At 39.0% G+C, this 21,150-nt stretch overlaps 1 protein-coding gene across 2 annotated transcripts in view; it reads left to right on the forward strand.

Moving 5' to 3' along the window:
* SLC49A3 (solute carrier family 49 member 3) overlaps positions 1–21,150 on the forward strand; it is a 52,743-nt gene that overhangs the window by 17,870 nt on the left and 13,723 nt on the right. The window contains exons 4-7 of one of the 2 annotated variants that reach the window (XM_074274908.1): positions 10,484–10,560; positions 12,150–12,287; positions 13,905–14,021; positions 20,732–20,884. In XM_074274908.1, coding sequence (XP_074131009.1) covers positions 10,484–10,560; positions 12,150–12,287; positions 13,905–14,021; positions 20,732–20,884 — 485 coding nt within the window. The remainder of the gene's footprint in view (positions 1–10,483; positions 10,561–12,149; positions 12,288–13,904; positions 14,022–20,731; positions 20,885–21,150) is intronic. The other variant, XM_074274910.1, reaches the window with a different exon arrangement.

Genomic DNA, 21,150 nt, shown 5'->3' on the forward strand with positions numbered 1-21,150 from the left:
ACAATACCGGGCAAATAGGTGCTCAATAAATGCTTATCACTGATTGACTGCCAAGCCTTAATTAGGTATAGTTGTAGTCACGTTTCCTCCCTCAGTACTCCACCAATGTTGAGCAGGCGTGTTGCCCTCCCAACCCTTAGAGACCAGGATTGGCTGAGACCAGTAAAGGAGCCCCCTCGCCCATCAGAAAGGAGTGTGCAAAGGAGAGGAGACCCTGGCAAAGCTCAGAACCCTAAGAGTGCATGATGAGAGGCAACCTGATATAGTAGATAGAGACACCATTGAAATCAATGAGCCTCTGGATCCTGGCTCTGAGCAAACAACTGCACTACTTGATGCTCTCTAGGCAGCTTTCTAAGAATGTGAGTTAAAGAAAAGGAGCCAGACTCCATTGGTAGAGGGGTTTCCTCCTTTGGAAGTTCCCTTCACCAGTGAAACCCCACACTTGTCTGTACAATTGTATATTTATGAAAACTAAGATATCCTATGGTTATAATTTTCCTCATGGTTTCTATTTTTCATCTTATCTCTTCTGCTGCTGTTATGAACCATTAAAGGTCTTAAGAAATCTCATGAACTGTGTAGGAGTGAAATGCAGATGTTGACAGATGGTGGACTTGTATCTTAGCAGGTGTGGGAGGAGACACCTTGCTCAGGAACAGTAGGTGGAACAGCTGGAAGGGAGTAGGTGGCCAGTCTCGGGGGTTTGTGGGAGAGAAGGGTGATTGATGGGGACTCGCATGGGCCGGTGAGAGACCTCTGGAGAGCGAATCTGGCCGGCTGCCCCATGCCGCAGTGGCGTTTATCTGCTGCCTGTGAGATAAGGTAGTTTCATTTCTGTCTTGAGGTTGAAAGCACAATGTAATGAGAATCTGACACATGTAATGGGGGAAGGAAGGAGGTCTTGGTGCTGGAAAGTTGGGAAGGTAAGCTCTCATTTAGGAGTCCTTTCTCTACTTTCATGAGGAAAACAGAAGCACATAAACTTGAACTGATGATAATTTTTATTCTATTTTTCACTTATAGATGTTAACATCCATTGTTTCATTCATCATCCATTCTTTCCTGTTAGTCTGTCAAGTGGTGTAGTAGACAGAGCTCTGGCCCTGAGTTAAAATCTGGTTTTATATACTTCTTAACTGTGAGTAACTTAACCACTCTCTGCCTCAGTTTCCCCATTTGTAAAATAGGGGTAATAATAACCTCCCATTTTTCTCGTGAGGCTCAAAGCACTTTGTAATGCTAGCTATTTAAAAAATATTAGCCATTATTCACAGAGTAGCCACCCTAGTCTAAATCGTCCTTCGCTTCCCATCTGAACCAGAGCAATTGGCTCCTATTCTATGTTTGGAACAATAGTATCTTCTTTCTGAGCCATCAAGATATCATGATTAGCAGATAAATTCGCCTGATGAAAATTTCCACAAATCTGATCTTTGCATATCTCTACTCAAAAACCTTTCCACTCTTCTCCACTGCCTTCTGAACTAAGTTCAAACACCTTGCCTTGGCTTCTGTGTTGTGGCCCTAAGCTCCCTTTCGCCCTTACCCTCTCGTCTCCCCCTTTTTTTTAATCCAGGCTGCGTTATATTTTCTGACTATCTCCTGAGCACATCCCCTTCCCTTTATCTACAATGCCCTGTGAAGGCTCTAGCCCTGAGCCTTAGACCACAGCTTCCCTGAACATCAGTTCCTCCTCTGAATAAATGAAGGGACTTCTAATATTTGCTCCTAGCCCCTAGGGGCTAGGATTTAAGAGATTTAAGAGATCTGCTCTTTCCCTTTGCCTCTGCTAATTCCCTACTCTCAGCCCATCACTAATAACCTGTTCTCTGCTAATGCTACCACATCTTGTGACTTTTTCTAATCCCTCCTCTCTTTCCCCTTTCCCCCTTTCCCTGTCTCCACACATGATAGATTGAATTTTTTTCCCTGAGGCAATCGAGGTTAAGGATCAGGATCCTTAGGATCACACAGCTAGCAAGTGCCAAGTGTCTGGGGTCAAATTTGAACTCAGGTCCTTCTGACTTCAGGGCCGGTGCTTTATCCACTGTGCCATCTAGCTGCCCCATGAATTTATTTTCTAAGCTTTGTCCACAAAGGGGAAAAGAAAAAGTGAATCTGATTGTGATGTGCTGTTAGACATGCCAGAAAAAGAAAACTTCTGTTTCCCAGACTGAATGCTTCTTAGAATTATGATTTTATCCTTGATATTAAAAGTTTTTTCTAGTTTAAGGGACATGGGGTTACAACATACAGTTACTTTAATGTATATTTCTTTGATAACTTTGATGTGGTTGAATTTTTGTGAGTATTATAATGACTCCTCTTTTGAAAATTGTCTGTTCATATCCTTTGATTTGTTACAGATGAGGATCTTTGACAAGAGTTCTTTAGGTGTTTTAGGAGCGTCAGTGGCTTCAGAGCCTAACTTGGAAGCAAGTTCAACACATCCTGTGATTCTGGGCAAATTACGAAACTTTTCTCAGTGTTTTAGGCAATTCTCTAAACCTATAAGTTGCAGAAAGGGTGTTAACCTGCACTATTATTATTTTTTTAAATTAATTTTATAATTATAACGTTTTTTGACATATGCATAGGTAATTTTTTTACAACATTATCCCTTGTACTCCCTTCTGTTCCGAATTTTTCCCCTCCTTCCCTCCACCCCCTCCGGTAGATGGCAGGCATTTCCATACATATTAAATATCTTATAGTATATCCTAGGTACAATATATATGTGCAGAACTGCATTTTGTTGTTGTTGTTTTAACCTGCATTATTAAAGGAAGTTTCCTCATTTGGAATTCCTTATCTTGATTTAAAAACAAAAACAAAACATAAATCACAGATCCAGTGTCTATCCCCATCTGTTTTAGATATAAACATTTTATCTATCTATTATGGTGAATCTTTTCTATTTTTCTGTTATTTTCTATTACTTAACTTAAAACGTTTTCATGTAGTTATTGACATTTATCCTGAGAGTTCCTTCTATGGAACCTTTCCTTCATGGTTATGATAAATATTTCATTCCACTTAAAACATTTTTAAATGTTTATGTTTCTCATTTGGCTAGAATACAAGGAGGCATGTGGTGTAAATTGCCACTCAGAATCTTGTGCCTGTCAAGTTTCTAACGTGTTTTCCAGGTCTGTTGGTGAAATAATGAATCTTTTGTCCAGTTTTTGCTTTTTCTGGGTTTATCAGATGCTGATCTGTTGTCGACATTCTGGCCAAGCCCCAAGTGGAACCTGTTCTTTCTTGGTTCATTAAGGGTGGAGGCAGCTACAAAACTATTGGTCCCAGTTAAGAAAAGTAGCATAGATAGCTAGTGATGCCATAGTCTATTGAGAATCAGGCCTGGAATCAGGAAGACTCATCCTTTCAAGTTCAAAACAAGCCTCAGACACTTATTAGCTTTGTGACCCTGGGCAAGACCCTTAATCCTTTCTGCCTCAATTTCCTCATCTACAAAATAAGCTGGAGAAAGAAATGGCAAACCACTACAGTATCTTTGCCAAGAAAATCCCAAATGGACTCACAAAGAGTTGGACACAACTGAATGATGAAAAAAACAATTAAAAAAAAGTATTTTTATAACAAACTATACCTCAGCACTGCTTACAGGATTTGTCTGTCTGGGTTTCTTGGACTAAGTCTGATTTCTCTTTTGCGACCCATCCAGGAATATAAAAGCATTTGGGCTTCTTGGTGTTCCAACAATTTTTCTAAAGAGACACTTAGCTAATTAACCTTTCTCCTTTGGTAAGAGACAAACAAGTAAATAGAACCTCAAATAGAATAATTCCACTTGACTCACAAGTAATCCTTAGTGTTCATAAGAAATAACTCTTTTATTTTTAAAAAAAAGTTTAGATCTACATTTGCTCACCTACTCATTTCTCCTATCCCCCCTCCAATTGAGAACACAAGAAAAACAAACACCAGTAATTGGACAAAACAAATTTCCCACATTGGTCACATTAGGAAAACAATAACATTAATAGTGAATGATTCAGGGTGCCCCAAGGCCATCTAACAGGAGGTGGGTAGCATATTTCATCTTGGGTTCTCTGCAATTGTGGCTGGTAATTGTGTTGTTCAGAACTCCTAAGTCTTAAAACTTTTTGTCTTTACAAGGTTGCTATTATTTTATAAATATATTTGTGATTTGAGCTGAATTACTGGATACCTACTATATGGAGAACCTTAGAATGGGCTACTTTTTAGGAGTCTCAGTTGAATAAGACATGATTATTACTCTGAGGCATTTTATAAATTTTTAATTTAAGGATTATGATCAGAGAATGATTATAATCCAAAGGAGAAAACAATGAGTTCACTCATTTGTTCAATGTAGTTTTTGCATGCTTATTAAATACAGGTCATTGTCCTAGGTGCTGAAGGAAATACAAAGTTGCCCAAACAGTGACAAGTGAATCTATTGCTGACCAGTCCATGAGAGCCAGAGTGATTTAGGTTTAAGAAATGGTCCTAAAGAAAGAAGAGAATGGTTAATAATATCAAATGCTCCAGAGAGGTCAAGGAAAATGAGAACTTAGCAAAGTCTACTGCTAGTTCATCTCTGACTTTTTAATAGGAAAGTAAAAATCCCTGGTCAGGGAGCTGTTCACATTTTGTGTTCATTAGGCAGTGAGAACAATTCTGAGGAATAACCAGCTTTTACAGGGCATGGGGGGAATTGGCTTTTGAAGAGTTCTAGCCATTAGTTTTGTTATTCTGTGTTTAATGGACAGTGTTGAATAGCAAAATTATTAGATTCCTGTTCCTGTTGGTTCACATCTGTCATTCCAGCCATCTGGGAAGCTAAAGATGGCTCTTTTGAACTCGGCAGTTCTGAGTTGCAGAGGTTAGCTTATCTACATGCAGTTCAGCATTAGTAATAGAGGGACCACCGGGGTACCTAAGGGCAGAGGAGGAGGACTTGGGGTGAAAGGAGGAGAAGGGGCTTTGAATCAGGCCATGTTAAAAGCAGAGGGATTTGAAACTTCCCTGCAGATCAGTAGTGAGATAGGCTCTAGGCTGGCACTTTATGTCCATCCTGAATGAGATTGAGGAGACCCAATTAACAAAAAAGAGAATGAGAAGATTCAAAATTAAATCCTGGCTTTTTTCTTTACTACCCATATGACTTCAGACGAGACACTTCACTTTTTAGCTAGGTCTGTAAAATGTGATTATTTGAGCAGATCAGTACACGACCTTAATCTGAAGCACATGAACTTGATTTTTTCTTTAATTTTTTTCCCCCATGAACTTAAAAAAACCCCCACAAAACTATATTTAGTTTGTTCTCCTACATGGTTTATTGTATGCATCTAAAAAGATTATTTTGAGATGACTCTACAGACTTTGTCAGATTATCCAAGAGGTTTGTGATTAAAAAACCACCAAGAAAGCCTTGATAAGACGACTTGTGAGAATCTTGCTATTTCTAAATCTCATGATTTTTTGGTTTTACCTTTTGGACTTCACAAGGATTTTGTTCGAGCGCTTTGTTATTTCCACTTTTTTTTTTTTTTTTAAGTTTTTACCTTTATTTTCCCCTAATGTAATCCTCCCTTTCTCCTCTTAAAGAATTATCCCCAAAGAAGAAAAAAGAGAAGGGAAAAAAACACGTTGGAAAAAATCTGACATTATATGCAGCGTTCCACCCCTACCCTCTCACTTCTGCCAAGATTGGGGATCAGGGAGAAGATACCTTCTCATATCTCTTCTTAGGGGCCAAGTTTAGTCACTATAATTTTGCAAGCATTCTGCTTTGGTCATTGTTATCTGTTTTCTCCTTTGACATTATCATAGTAGCTGTGAAGATTGTTTTCATGGTTCAGGTCACATAAATCATCTCAGCCTCCTCTGTTTTCATTACTCTAATGCCGTTTGTCTGTTATGTTGTATTCTATAGTTATCTATTTTGGTGACTTATCATTCCCCTAGATTTTAGATTAAAGGCAGGGACTGGATCTTAGCTAAAATTTGTGTCTTTTCTAGCATCTAGAGATGCTTAATAAGTATTCAACAGTGGCTTCCTCTGAGTTTTGCTTATTGTCTGAATGCAGTTGGGGCTTTTTTTTTTTTTCCAAATTAAGGTCCCATGGTAAGAGCTAGGGGAGATCCTAGGTTCACTCACTTTTGGGGGATCTCCTAAGGATAAAACTCACCCATTTTTTATTTTATAGTTCCAGGGCTGATATCCGCTGATCTCATTTTCCAAAACCTCTATGGGTAGCTTCCTTTTATAGACTGTTACTCCTTGTATACAGATTATATGTAAGATTGCTTCCTAGTCCATTTCTATGTGTGAGCCTCTGGGGATGCATGAATGTTTGTGTGTTTTATATATATGCATATGCATATATATTTATATCCCATAATAATATATTATGCATTATATTATAATATAATGTACTATATGCAAATACATATAAATCAAAACTTCTTAAACTTTTCCCACTCATAACCCCTTTTTATCTGAGAAAGTTTTGCACAATCCTGAGTATGTAGATATATAAAATAGCTATACAAATTAAACATTTACTGATAATAAGTCATAATTTTGTGACTTCCATATTCAGTTAAATAACCTCATATGGGGTTGGAACCCACAGTTTAAGAAATTTTGATCTAGACATCATAATTTGTGAATATTTTATTCTGTTTGGATATAAATATGTGCCAGCATAGACTACCTCCTCATGCCTCATCACAGAGTTCAGATTAGCCCGGCTTTAAGAACACTGTGTTTAGTTGAGCACAAAATTCTTATGGGCCTTACAAAAACTAGAAAGGTTTCTTATGGATTGGGTGAAAGACTGTGTAGTCTGTCCTAAGAAAACCAATCTGTCTCGGTTCGGAGAGGCTCAGATTGGCCACGGGTAGCTGAACTTGACTCAATCAGGCCAATTCTCACTGGTTTGTAAAAAGCTGCAAACTGCTCCTGATCCAGTGGAAGGAGAACCCACATCAAAAGAATCATGTCTCCTTGTCCTCTTGACTCAAAAATATGGCCATTTTTTACCTTAAACATATTTTCTGGCTCCTAATGGGAAAAATAGAAAAATTAATGTATATATTTGCAACCTTTGAAAATTGTTAAGTTGCTTTAGGGGAGCCTAGATGACATAGTAAATATAGCATCAAATCTGGAGTGAAGAAATTCAGATTCAGCCACAGATACTCATTTAACTGTGTGACTTAACCTCTGTTTCTTCAACTGTAAAATGGAATCAATAATATGTATCTCTCAATATTGCTGAGAATTAAGTGAAATAATATTTGTGAAGAACTTAGCATTTCTGGCATATAGTTGGAACTTAAATTTTTTATTATAGCTTTTTAATAACAAAACAAATACAGGGGTAATTTTTCAACATTGACCCTTCTGTTCAACTTTCCCCTTTCTTCCTCCCATCCCCTCCCCTAGAGGGCAGGTAATCCAATACGTGTGAAACTTAATTTTAAGTGTTTTTATTTCCTTCCTTTCTTCCTTCCAAGGGAAAATGATTAAATATTTTTGTAATTGTGAAAGCAGTCCTTTTAGACAAAAAGTGTAATGCAACTTGTCCAAGTATAACAAATAATTGTAACCACAGTGGATGAGATTGTTTTACTGTGTCCTTGTATAGTTTGCTCTTTTTGATTTTTTTCCTTCAGTAGGGGCTACTATTAAACCACTAAGGGTTTGAGGGATTAGTCCAGAGCTTCTTAAACTTTTTCTACTTGTGACTCCTTTTCACCAGGGAAATTTTTATATGACCCCAGGCATATAGGTATGTAAGATAAGTTTATAAATCAAATATTTTCATGACTCCCACATTCAGTTATGAGACCTTATATGGGGTGCTAAATGAAGTTTAAGAAGCTGGGGATTAGTCTACCATTTAGAGGTATATGAATGTTATGGAATATTATTGTTCTATTAGGAATGATCAGTAGGATCATTGTACACAGCAACAAGATTTTAAGATGATCAATTCTGATGGACATGGCCCTCTTCAACAACGAGATGATTCAGGGCAGTTCCAATGATTTTGTGATGAAGAGAACTATCTGCACTCAGAAAGAGGACTGTGGGAATTGAGTGTGGATCACAATATAGCATTTTCACTCTTTTTGTTGTTGTTTGCTTGCATTTTGTTTTCTTTATCATTTTTTCCCTTTTTGTGTTTTTCTTGTGTAACATGATGTTTGTGGAAACATGTATAGAAGAATTACACATATTTAACATATATTGGATTACTTAGCGTCTAGGGAAAGGAGGAAGAGAGGGAAAAAATTTGGAACCCAAGGTTTTGCAAGGGTGAATGTTGAAAATTGTCCATCCATATATTTTGAAAATAAAAAGTTTTAATAATTAAAAAAGAGAGAAATTTTGAGCAAAATACTCGCAAAAAACCTAATTTACAATAGTTGAATAAAGTAGAGAAACTGATATTGGACTATATAATGGAATTTGGATATTCACTGGATGTGAATTTGGCATTCATATATGGCTAGAGGGAAAGTTGTGAGCTATAAGAACAGCAGCCTATTAAGAGAGTAGAATATTATTTCTGCAGAGCAAGGAGTCAGTGAGCAGCTTGACAAAGAAACATGCCTTTGAAGAAGGTAGATTGTGGCTAATTTGGAAAGGGCTTTAAATGCCAAATAGATCAATTTATATTGTTATTCTAATGACAATAGGGAATCACTGGAGTTTATTGAATTAGTATGTGATATAGTTGGTCCTAATCTCCAAGTCACTATTCTGGATCTCCTATAATAAACCCAAAGATTGATTTTTTTTGGTTGTTTTTTTTTTTAAACTTCTTTACTTAACATATATTTTAGTGCAATATAAAAGCAGTTCAGAGGGATAAGAACACATAAAAGCCTGCAAGAGTGTTCCCTGGACTTTCAGGGGCTTTCTGTTAGAATCCTAAAATGCCTTTTTACTCTTCTTGCCACAGCTGAGTCCCAGACGGATCCACCTGGAGCAAAGTTAATCCCAACCCTCCCAGGTTCACATCACAACTTTCTTTTCTGTCCTAGCAGGGAGAGGAGTTAACTAGTTCCTCTAGTATCTTGGTCCACTTCACCTGTGCTAAAGGAAAAATCACTTGGGATTATATTGGAGAAGGCAAAAACTTGAGGCTGAGAAATCAGTTGATAACATTCTAATAATAACTCAGAGCTAAAGGGTTGTGACTATGGGAATAGGGAGGAGGGGACAGGGAGAGACTTTGTGGAGGGAGAAACAAGATTTGGCCGTTGAGTGGATATATGGGGGTGAGTAAGAGTGAGTTCAGCTCAGAGTTCTCAAAGCCCTGGAATATTGGAAGGCTGGAGGTAGCTTGGACAGAAAGGGGGCGGATTTGAGGCAAAATATAAGGAATTTGGGGCAGCTAAGTGGCGCAGTGGATGGAGCACTAGCCCTGAAGTTGGGAGGACCTGAGTTCAAATCCAGCCTCAGACACTTAACATTTCCTAGCTATGTGACCCTGGGCAAGTCACTTAACCCCAATTGCCTCAGCATATATATATATGTATGTGTGTGTGTGTGTGTGTGTGTGTGTGTGTGTGATTCTGTTTTAGCTGTCTGAAGTGTCTATGGGACATCTAATTTGAAATATTAAGTAGATGCTGAGAGCATGGGACTCAAGAGGGAGGTGAAGGCTGAATGGGAGACATTTGACAAATTTGCCTACAAGTATTAGTTGTTTAGGGGCTTCGGGAGAAGGACAATCTGCCTAAATATATGCATTATATGTGTAAAGAAGTATGTAGTGTATCTTTCCTGCCTGAAGAGAGTTTGTGGACCCAACATGCCTTCAAGTCATGAGGAGATAATTCAAATTTGTATTTAGGGGTTTACACAGGGGCCAAACCAGCTACTCTTCAGTCTATTCTTTCCTCCTTCCAGCCACCCTGACTACAGGTCCAGGAATCTGGACATCTGAATTTAGTCCAGCTTTGCTCTCCTGGGTTCCTTATTACAGACAGATAAGTCTATTCAAAGGTTGCCAGGCTGAGAGCCCCAGCATCTGGGCCCCTAGCCAGGGTTGGGCCTTGGGGGCTGTCACTAAGCAGCTGATACTCTCAGAGCCACAGGCAACTTGCTATAACTTCAGGGAGACTGTAAAAATGGCTCCTTGGCTGCTAGGAGAGCAGGTGTAAAGTTTTGCATGTTTTAAAACATTTGTTTGTTTGAGGTTTAAGTTCTACTCCTCCCCACTCTGAATTCCCTTGGAGCAGGACTCAGGTCCAGCTCTCTGTCTCCCTCTGGTCAGAGAGTCTTTCGGGAGGGCTTAGTCAGTCTCAGATTGCCCACTTTTGTTAGCGCTGTCCAGCTTGGGTAGGAGACGCAGGGCAGGATATAAGGCCGGGGGATGCATGGTGGTGAGTGGGCATGGAATGATGGCATATTTCAGGCCCGAACAGATATCTAAATACCCTCCTTCTGATTTTGTATTTAATCCAGCAAACCCTCTGGGCGTCCTCCTGGCTAATATGGGGTCTCCTGCACTTGTGAAAAAAGAGGAAGATATTCCATTAATGGTAAACCACAGCACCTGAATCCTGCCCCTCTCCCTTCAATCTCAGACTTTCTGTGGCTGATGACTTAAATCCAGCTCTTCTAACCTTTCTCTTGACCTCCAGTCTCACATCACCAACTGTACTGTAGACGATGAGACTGGCTGTCTCAAAGGCATTCTAAACTCAGCAGGTCCAAAACAATCCAATATATGTTAAACATGTTAAAATATATGTTAAATCCAATATGTATAAACATATTTATATAATTCTCTTGCTGCACGAGAAAAATCAGATTAAAAAAAAGAAAGTAAATGAGTAAGAAAACAAAACACAAGGGAAAGACAACAAAAAGAACACTCTCCTCTTTCTAACTTCCCTACAGCTAGCTGTCCAGAGTATCTCCCAGTCAGCCTTTGGTGTCAAGTCTGTTACCAATACCTGTCATTTTTAAAAAAATTTTATTTATTTATAATTTTTTTGACAGTATATATGCATGAGTAATTTTTTTTAAAACATTATCCCTTGTATTCGTTTTTCCAAATTATCCCCTCCCTCACTCTACTCCCTCCCCTAGATGACAGGTAATCCCATACATTTTACATGTGTTACAATATAACCTAGATACAATATATGTGTGTAGATACCATTTTCTTGTTGCACGTTAAGTATTGGATTCCGAAGGTATAAGTAACCTGGGTAGATAGACAGTAGTGCTGACAATTTACATTCACTTCCCAGTGTTCCTTCTCTGGGTGTAGTTCTTTCTGTCCATCATTGATCAGCTGGAAGTGAGTTGGATCTTCTTTATGTTGAAGATATCCACTTCCATCAGAATACCTCTTCATACAGCATTGAAGTTATACCTGTCATTTTTAACTTCACAATATCTCTTTAACTTCCCTTTTCTCTGCTATGACCCTGCCACCATCTTGATGTAGTCCATCACCGTTTTACCCCTGGACTCCTTGGCCACAAATTTCTCCTCACTCTAACCGTCCTGTATTCAGATATCAGACTGATCCTCCTAAAATATATCCCTCCTTCCCCATTCAATAAACTCTAATGCTTCCCTGTTATCTACAGGATCAAATTAGAAAATCCTTTAGCTTTCAAAGTCCTTCATGGTCTGGACCCTTTCTATTTTTCTAGTCTTCAGACTCTATTGTCCAGCAATACTGAACAATCCTGTTCCATTTGCCAGATCCTAACTGTTTCTACTGGCTCTCCCCCATGCCTGGGACATTCTCCCTTGCCGTCTCTTCTTCCAACTTCTTGGCTTCTTTTCAGTTTGAGTTAACATCAGATCTTCCAGGAACCTTTGCCAGTTCTCTCTAATCTCTCTGAGATTACCCACAGTTTATCCTACTCACGTAACCTTGGTGATGTGTTCTCTCTCTTTATTAGCTGAGCTCCTTGAGAAAAAATATTGTTTTTTGGCTTTCTTTGTACCCAGCACTTAGCTGAGCACCTGGTGCATAGGAGACACTTAATAAAGTGCTAGTTGACTGACTGACCGTGACCTTCTATGTTTCTGAACTTCTCTCCATCAAGCACATGTGTGCGTTTCTGTGTGTTTTTTTTTTTTTTTTTTTTTTTTTTTTTTTTATCAGCTTGGAGTCTGCATCATCCCAGCTGCGATTGCCTGCTTCCTCTCCAGTGCCTTCATTTGGGAAAGCGTCCCTCCAACTCCTCCATCTGCAGGAGCTGCCACCTCCACCTCAGAGCCTTTTCTCTCAGGGATGTGGATTGTAAGTGCTTCACAGGGGAGATATACCTGCCCCCAGAGCTGGAACCCTGATCATTTTTCCTCTTGTAATGTACAGTTCCCAATTGGCCATTTACTTCACCAAATCATGTTGGCCCTATTTGGGGGACAGGGAGACACTAAAGAATCAGTCCTGGTCAGAGTCTAAGAGAGAGAGAAGGAGAAAAGGGGAGACATGTGTCCAGGCCTTGCTTTAGGGAGCTCACAGTTGGCGTAAGAAGAAAGGGGCTAGAGAAGGAAGAATAGACTTGAGCCCTGCCACAACTCATGGTCTATAGCAATGAAAAAGTTCCTATAAAATCATTAATTAAAGAAGAATATAAGAGGCAGCTAGGTGGTGCAGTGTATAGAGCACTGGCCCTGAAGTCAGCAGGACCTGAATTCAAGTCTGGTCTCAGACACTTAACACTTCCTGGCTGGGTGACCCTGGGCAAGTCACTTAACCCCAGCTTCAGCAAAAAAATAAAATAAAATAAATATATATGTGATCTAAGGCAGGAGTCTGTAGTTCTGTATTCAAGGAAGGAAATATCAATATATGCTGGAGCAATCAGGAAAAGCTACATGGAAAGGGCCTCTTTCTTAATTTATAACAGAGTATGGATTGTTATTAGGGTGGAGAAAAGTCTCCTCACATTATCTTACCCAGTGGTTCAGCTTTCCTTCTAGGACATTTAAGCAGAGCTTGGCAAGTACACAAATGAATTGGATTTGATTTTGCCCATCTCCCTGGTCAGCCCTGGGTTGTTAGTATGGAATAAAAAGTGGACACTAGTCACCCAAAAGTTGTCCTATGGATAAGGGGGAAGCCCCAAAACAGACTATCACTAATTCTCTTAGCAAAGTGAGAGCTGAACTTACTCCTCTGTAACATGAGGGGCCTGGACTAACGTAGAGCCTTTTTTTGTGTCCTGGTCTCTTTGGGAAGTCTGGTGAATACTATGGATTTCTACATATTGCAGCCTACATTCACAACGGAAGGAAATGCCAAATTTCAGTGGTTAATGAAAATCAAGATGTAATTTGTTGTTTCATCTAAGTTCACGGACCCTCTGAAATCTACATGGAGCCAGGTTCAGAACCTGTGAGAGATGTTCCTGGCAACCCAAGGGGTAGGTTGAGGGAATGTGTGGTCCCTAATCAGAAGTCATCCCTAGTTCCATCCTTCGCTACCCATTACCCTTAAGCCAGGAATAAGTGAGGAGTTTTTCATGGGTCTGGATGAGAACTGTGAGAGATATTAATCAAGTAGCTCTCCTGTTCTACATTATGGATCATCAGGAAGTGTCCTTGCATTACCTATTACACCTTCCATGATCCATCCTTTTTTATAGGCTGCACGGGTTTGGAAAAGTCATCTGTGAGACCTGCATGTGTCATGAATTGCACATAAATCACCAGCAGCATGTTGCATGCGTGTCAGAGATAACATCATGGCTAACTGCCGGGTTCGGGTTGCCACATGAAAGGAGCCATACCGCCTCTTGCTCAGCACAGGCCGAACAGGGATGTTTTTGGGTGCAGAGTCTTAGGACAAAATGCCCATTGTGGTGCCTCAGTCACTAACTGTAGGTCTCCCCTGTCTTTTGGTCTCCTTCAGCTCCTTCGGAACAAAGCGTATGTCATCCTGGCTCTGTGCTTTGGGGGTGGAATTGGTGCCTTCTCAGCCTTCTCTGCCTTGCTGGAACAGATCCTGTGTGTGAAAGGCTATTCCAATGTGAGTTGGGGTTGAAGATCTGGGGAGGGGGGGAGAAGGAACTTGATGAAGCTGGGAAGGGAATGATGCAACAGGTGCTGTCCAGAGGGCTCCTCTTAAATGGAAGATCTGGGAGTATGATAGCATCTTCTCTGATCAGAAGGAAGGAGGAACCTCAGGGGCAAAGGGTACTAAGGAAGTGTGAGTTTTAGCCTTGACTTATATCCCAGAATGGCAGATTTTTGGAGATCGTGAATCCAGGAGAAAAGCCAAGTGGGAAACAATGGACCTCAGAGCTAGATTTTCTTTTATTTATTGTTAAGTAAAGATCTTTTTTTATGCCCCATTACACGGAACTCTAACTTAAGCTACTTGAAGGCAGGATGTCAGTTTTCACTTTTTGTGTTCTTATGTAGTTTGGACATGGTAGACCACTGACTTTGTTGTGGAATTGGATAGTTGTTTTTAGACCTTTTCTTTTTTCAGATGGGAAAATAGGGACTCAGAGCAATGGATCAATCAACAAACATTTATTAAATTATGTGTCGGGATCTATGCTAAATCCTGAAGATACAAAGCAAAAGCAAGGACAGTTCCTTTCCCTCAAGGAGTTTATGTTCTAAAGGATTGATGAATGGGGAGAACATACATAAGTCAGAACAAGAGAGGGTGACAATGCTTTAGACAGCAAAAGGGAAGTTCAGAAGAGGTGAGAGTTTTAGAGGAAAGATAATGAGGTTTGATTTGGACTTGTTGATATATTCTCTTAACCAGTCCTGGTATCCAGGTCTTCTCATTTTCCTACCCCAATAATCCATGGCATGGAACTTCCTTGGAGGGTGGGTCCATCTTGCATCCTCGTGTTTCTTGCAGAATCACTTGGACTTTGTAAGATTCAGTTCAATTCAACAAACATTTAGTTGGCACTTACTATTTGCAAAGATCTGTAAAATCTGGTTTCAGGCGTTCATAGCCTAGTGAGAGTGGGATGGAGGATATGAGATATGGACTGACTTGCTTAATACAGAGCAGAGAGTATAAAGATGGCTAAGAGAGCCAGGAAGATGGACTTCCATTTGCATGTGTACTACCTTAAGTCATAATCATTCTAGGGTTTATGCTCTGTAGTATTCAGATTTTATACAATTCAGCAAGTATTTATTGAGCACTTCTAAGTACCCAAGACGTGCCTTTCTTTGTGAGATTATTCTTTGCAGAGAAGGAATCAGCTTGCATAGATAGAGGGACCTTCCTTATCAGAGAGCTCCCTATCACAGGTCCAATTTTTATCTTTTCTTTATGTCAACCATAATTTCCTTACATTATTTTTAGATTAGAAGTTGGTGATGAAATCTTCGAAATAGACAACTCACGGCAATAAATGCAAACAGTCCCAGCTCCATACCATAGCTTCCTCCCTTACAACAGTCCTAGCAGATGTGTGGGAGTGGGGTTTGGGATGACACGGATACAAAAATGACAAAATAACCCTCAGTGTTATGTAATCCCGTCTGTTTTTTGAGTGATGGCAGTAGACTGGTAGAAAAATAGATAGAAAATGGGAAGAATTTCAGTTTTAATTTTGATCCTGGTATTCTAAATAATTATGAGATACTTGTCTAACGAGCAGGGTGTGTGTCTGTACAATTATAGGAACATTCTTGCTGTAAATGACACCAGAAAACATAAGAAAGTTGCAGCTAAAAAAAAAAAAAAAAATCCTCAGTTGTCCTTGGAGAAGCAAATAAAGAAGTGAGCAGGTTTGGTGCCATTACATGCATCAAGGCAGCAAGAAATTTCATTTCCAATTCAACATACATTTATTGAATGTCTATTATTAGATGTAAGGTGTTTGGGATTCAAAGCTCAAAATGAAAAATCCCTTGCCTTTAAGAAACTTCCATTCTAGTGTGGGGAGTAAGTAGTGTTGGGGATGGTACATTGTGGATGGGACTTAGAATATACACAGGTACCAGCTGATGAGGAAAGAGAAGGTTCTAGGGAACTACTAGGAATAAGGGAAGATTTCTTTTCTGTTTTACATTTATTCTTTATTATAATTTTTTATTTACAAGATATATGCATGGGTAATTTTCAGCATTGACCCTTGTAAAACTTTCTGTTTAAGGGAAGATTTCTTGTAGGAAGTAGCATCTGCTCTTAACCTTGAAGGATTTTAGGGATTCTGAGCGATAAAGAAAGAGTCGATTCCAGACATGGGGGACCAACAGCCTCTGAAGAGACACAGAGATAATCCAGGGAATGTCAGCTTCAGGAATCAGCTGATAAGTAAATTGCGCTGGGACTGTAGACTTTAGCAAGGATAGTTCTTGGAATATTCTGTAGTTGATTAGTTTCTGTCATGACCTATGCTCCATGATTCCCTTTAGGATTTTATTGGCAAAGATACTAGAGTAGTTTGCGATTTCCTTCTCCAGTTCATTTTACAGATGAGGAAACTGAGGCAAACAGAGTGAAGTAGACTTGCCTAAGTTCTCCTGACTCCAAGGCTGGCTCTCTTTCCACTATACCACTTAGATGCTTTGCCTGGCATATCGAAGGTGCTTAATAAGTGCTACTTAGCTGACTGATTAATATAAAATTCCTGGAAAGGTAGACGAGCTAGATTCATTGGGTTAAGATGGTTTTATATTATGCTAGAAGTAAGAAGAAGATTTTAAAAAATCATTTATAGATTTAATGTAAACAATCAAAATTGATACTGATTACATATAACTCAGTAAAATTATAAAAACATTTAAATGAAAATAATAGGTAATAGTGCTAAGGGATACTTACGGTAAAATTTTTATAGGATAAATATATTATTAGTCCACAAATGTGTTTATAGAATATCTGATAGTAAGTTATTGAAAAAGATAAAAAATAAAAATAATAAACAGAATAAATACAAAAAAATTAATGTTTTCTTAAACATATCTTTTACAGTTAGACTCATATCCTCACTCAGACAGACTATTATAAGAACTTCATAACATCTTTTTTTTTGTTTTTTTTTTGTTTTTTTTCCCCCTGAGGCTGGGGCTAAGTGACTTGCCCAGGGTCACACAGCCAGGAAGTGTTAAGTGTCTGAGACCAGATTTGAACTCGGGTCCCCCTGAATTCAGGGCTGGTGCTCTATCCACTGTGCCACCTAGCTGCCCCACTTCATAACATCTTAACTCAGATCTTTTTTCTCAATCGAGTCATTCTCCATATAACACCTAAAGCAGAGGTTACTAAGAGGAAGATTTTTTTTTTTTTTTTAAACAAGGCAAGTGATATGACAATACCTCTGTCTTCAGAATATTGGTTTGGGAGATGAATGAAGGATAACTTGGAAAAGGGAGAGATTGTTGGAAAGGAAGGAAGTAGGAAGAACAGGACAAGTCAAACAAATAAGTGCAAAAATTACTTATAGAGGATAATCATTGGGTCCCTGGGGACTTTTCCAGGAGCACAAGGAAGATCTGTAGAAAGTGGAAAACGGTGTTTGCATGGTCCTTGAACCCAGAATTCTTTATCCAGCGAACCTTAGCATGATCAATGAAGACAAGAAATGAATATTTGAGAAGCAGGTAGCCTTTGAAAAGTTTATAGAAAAATATCTACTTCAAAGAGATCTTTGAACTCTAAAGCTTCCTATCCCAAAAGATAGACATTTAAAATAATCAAGATAAAGCAGTTGCTTTAAAAAAGACCAAATCATTGAAGGTTCAGAATTGTGTTGCAGAGAAATGGATAATCTAAGGTAGTAAAGAGAAAAAGTCCCCAGCAAACCAAGAGAGAGATAAGAGTGCAAAGAAGGCTAAACCCCAAATGAAGTCCTGATCTTGATAAAGGGAAAGGATAAAACCTTATCCTTTTTGTGACCTGATTTGGGATTTCCTTGGCAAAGATACTGGAGTGGTTTGCCATTTCATTCTCCAGCTCATTTTACAGATGGGGAAACTGTGGCTTCTCCAGAGACACAGCTAAGAAGTGTCTGAAGCTAGATTTGAATTCAGGAAAATGAGTCTCCTTGATTCTAAGCCCAGTGCCTTATCCCCTGTACCATTCAATTGCTTCAAGCAAAAATAGTTGTGTGTTTTTTTTCTACTTCTGTGATTTTATTTAAAACACCTCTTTAAAAATTTTAAATAATATTTTATTTTTTCAAATACATGCAAAAATAGTTTACAGCAAATTCACCTTTGCAAAACTTTGTGTTCCAAATTTTTCTCCCTCTTCTCCCTCTCTCCTCTACAAGATAGAAAGCAATCTGATATAGTTTAAACATGTCACACAACATATAGCAATGCAATTGAATAACATAAAAAATTTTAAAGTGTATTATGCTGCTCTAGAAGGTCAGGGAATTGCACATCTATTTTGAAGGTCTGAGATTTAATCAAATCTCTATCCCCAGCTTGCACATATCTCCTTCATCCTGAATAAATAAGGTTTGCTAAAAGTCCAGGACTGTGGCATATAGTAAACTGAATCTGCAGAAATTGGTGTTGTTTTTTTTTCAGTACTTCTGAATCAGAGCCAAGAAACAGCCAGATAGGTTTTCTTATGGATATTTTCCATATCTTTCTATTTGTGTATAATCTTATTCTCTGCTGATATTCCACTTGACTGGAAAGATGGCATGACATAGTGTAAAGAGCCCTGAGCTTTAATTTAGGAGAGGGATGGATTCAGATCCTGCCTCTGATGTTAGTTATTTAGTCAAACACAGTATCCAAGGGCTGATGGATGGAAGACAAACTCTCCTACAGGCAGGCTGAACGGGGCAAAGTCCTCTTCTCCCAACAGGCAGAGGTCTCAAGGCAGGTGTAGACTCCTTGTCTCTCATTCTTCTGTGGAAAGTGTTTTTGGGATGGGGATATCTCAGGAGCCCAGCACAGTACTGTAAGTAACAACCTGTTAAAACAACTTAGGTGTTTTTTTGGAATCTGAATCATTTTCAGAATTCTTTACCTAAAGTCAAATTTGCAATGCAGAATTATATAAAATCAGAATTATCTGTACATATTTCATTCTCCTCTATAATTCACCTACCAGGAGGGTGTTTCATTATTACTCATCATCATTAGCCATTCTGAATTGTCTTTAAAACATTGTTGTCATTGTATATAAATTATTCTTCTGATTCTGCTCGCTCCACTCTGAAACTGACCCCTTCACCATTTCTTAAAGCACAGTAGTATTCCATCACATTCATGTACCCTGCTATTCCCAAACTGATGGGCAACCTCTTGGATTTCACATCCTCGCCACCTCAAAAAGAGCTGCCAGAAATAGTTGTACATCCTTAAGAGTATGCTTTATTGGGGCAGCTAGGTGGCTCAGTGGATAGAGCACCAGCCCTGAAGTCAGGAGGACCCGAGTTCAAATCTGGTCTCAGACACTTCACACTTCCTAGCTGTGTGACCCTGGGCAAGTCACTTAACCCCAGCCTCAGGGGGGAAAAAAAAAAAGAGTATGCTTTACTTAGTTTTAATCTCTCCCTTAACTGACTCTTCTAATTTCATCTTTCCTGTTCTTGAGGGAAATGAATTTCTGTACTCAGCTGTGTGTGTATTTATTATTCCTTCTCTATTTGTTCTTCCTCTACTCATGTAGTTTGATCACATCTCTTTCCATCCACCTTTTCTCCCTAGTCTCCTCCTCCCATCCCCATCATTGAGAATTAAAAAAAATCACAATAATATATAGTCAAGCAAAGCAAATTTTTGCATTGTCATGGTATATAAACATACATGTGTATTATGTGTATGTGTTCATGCAAAAAAAGCTACCTAAAGCTTCTTTTACATAATGTTTAGATTTGGCCACTAACTTTCTGTGTAATCCTGAGCTAGTCATTTAATTCAGTTTCTGACAAATGTTTATTAAGTAACCAGTATGTGCAAGGAACTTAGTCTTTCCTGACCTCAGTTTTCCTCGTCTCTGTAATGGTGAATGGATATTTACCGAATGAATATTCGTAATAGAAAGAGATGGTTTTTGTGCAGGTCCCACTCTTTACAGACTCTCTGTCTGCTTCTTGGTACCGTTAAGAGTAGGTGAAATGGTGATGGGGATACTGAGTCTGTCTGTCTTCGTACTCTCGGTCCTTAACAGAGTGCCTGCATACAGTCAGTACTTAATAAATGCTTATTGGACTGGGGAGCAGTGAGTGATGGTCGTCATGATGATGGTGCCATGAGTGACAGAAAGTTATATAGAAATTACTCTCTTTTGGGGGGGGGGGAGCAGGGGAAGGCAATTGAGGTTAAGTACCTTATCCAGAGTCACATTGCTAGTAATTACCCTCTTAAACTCTTCTTAAAAGAAGGTATCAGGGGCAGTGAGGTGGCACAGTGGATAGAACACCAGTCCTGGAGTCAGGAGAATCTGAGTTCAAATCTGGCCTCAGACACTTCCTGGCTTAACTCCAATTGCCTCAGCAAAAAAAAGGGGGAAAAAAAAACAGGATATCATAAACCATCTGACTGATACTTGGCATAGAGAATTATCTAGATGAGGTTGGAGCAATATTTGTTGAATTGAATTGTCCTAGAAGTGATACCTGCAATTCTCCATTGAGAGATGTGTTGATATGTCCTAGGGACAAAACCATCCCTGCCATGTTTTTCTTGGCCATGACATGCCCCATGTTGACAACAAATGGCTGGTGATAGTCTGCCCTATTATCCAATGACAATGTGACCTTTTTTCTTTTCTTTTTTTTTTTTTTTAAGGAATTTTCTGGCCTCTGTGGGGCCCTCTTCATTATGTTTGGAATCATCGGTGCTCTTGCCCTTGGCCTGTATGTGGACAAGACCAAACAGTTCATTGAAACCACCAAGGTTGGCTTTTGTCTGACTACGTTAGCGGCCATCGCTTTTGCCCTGGTAAGTGTCCTTCCTATAGCTTTTACATGATTTCATATGTCCTTGAATTCTCAGTGGTAGGATGGGGTAAGAGGGAGGGAGAGAATTTGGAACTCTGTTGTGGGGATCAAGCAAGGTTATTGATTTTCATGATTTTCTTTAGATATAAATACCAGCTTCTATTATTCTATTATTAATTATTATTGTTATTATGGTAGGGGACTTGCCACCTCTCTAGATAAACTTTTAGGTAGCTGTAGTTTTAGGAAGTTCTTCCTAATTTAAAT

This window comes from Sminthopsis crassicaudata, chromosome 6 (assembly GCF_048593235.1).
Source record: "Sminthopsis crassicaudata isolate SCR6 chromosome 6, ASM4859323v1, whole genome shotgun sequence".
In the NCBI taxonomy this organism is placed as follows: Eukaryota; Metazoa; Chordata; class Mammalia; order Dasyuromorphia; family Dasyuridae; genus Sminthopsis; species Sminthopsis crassicaudata.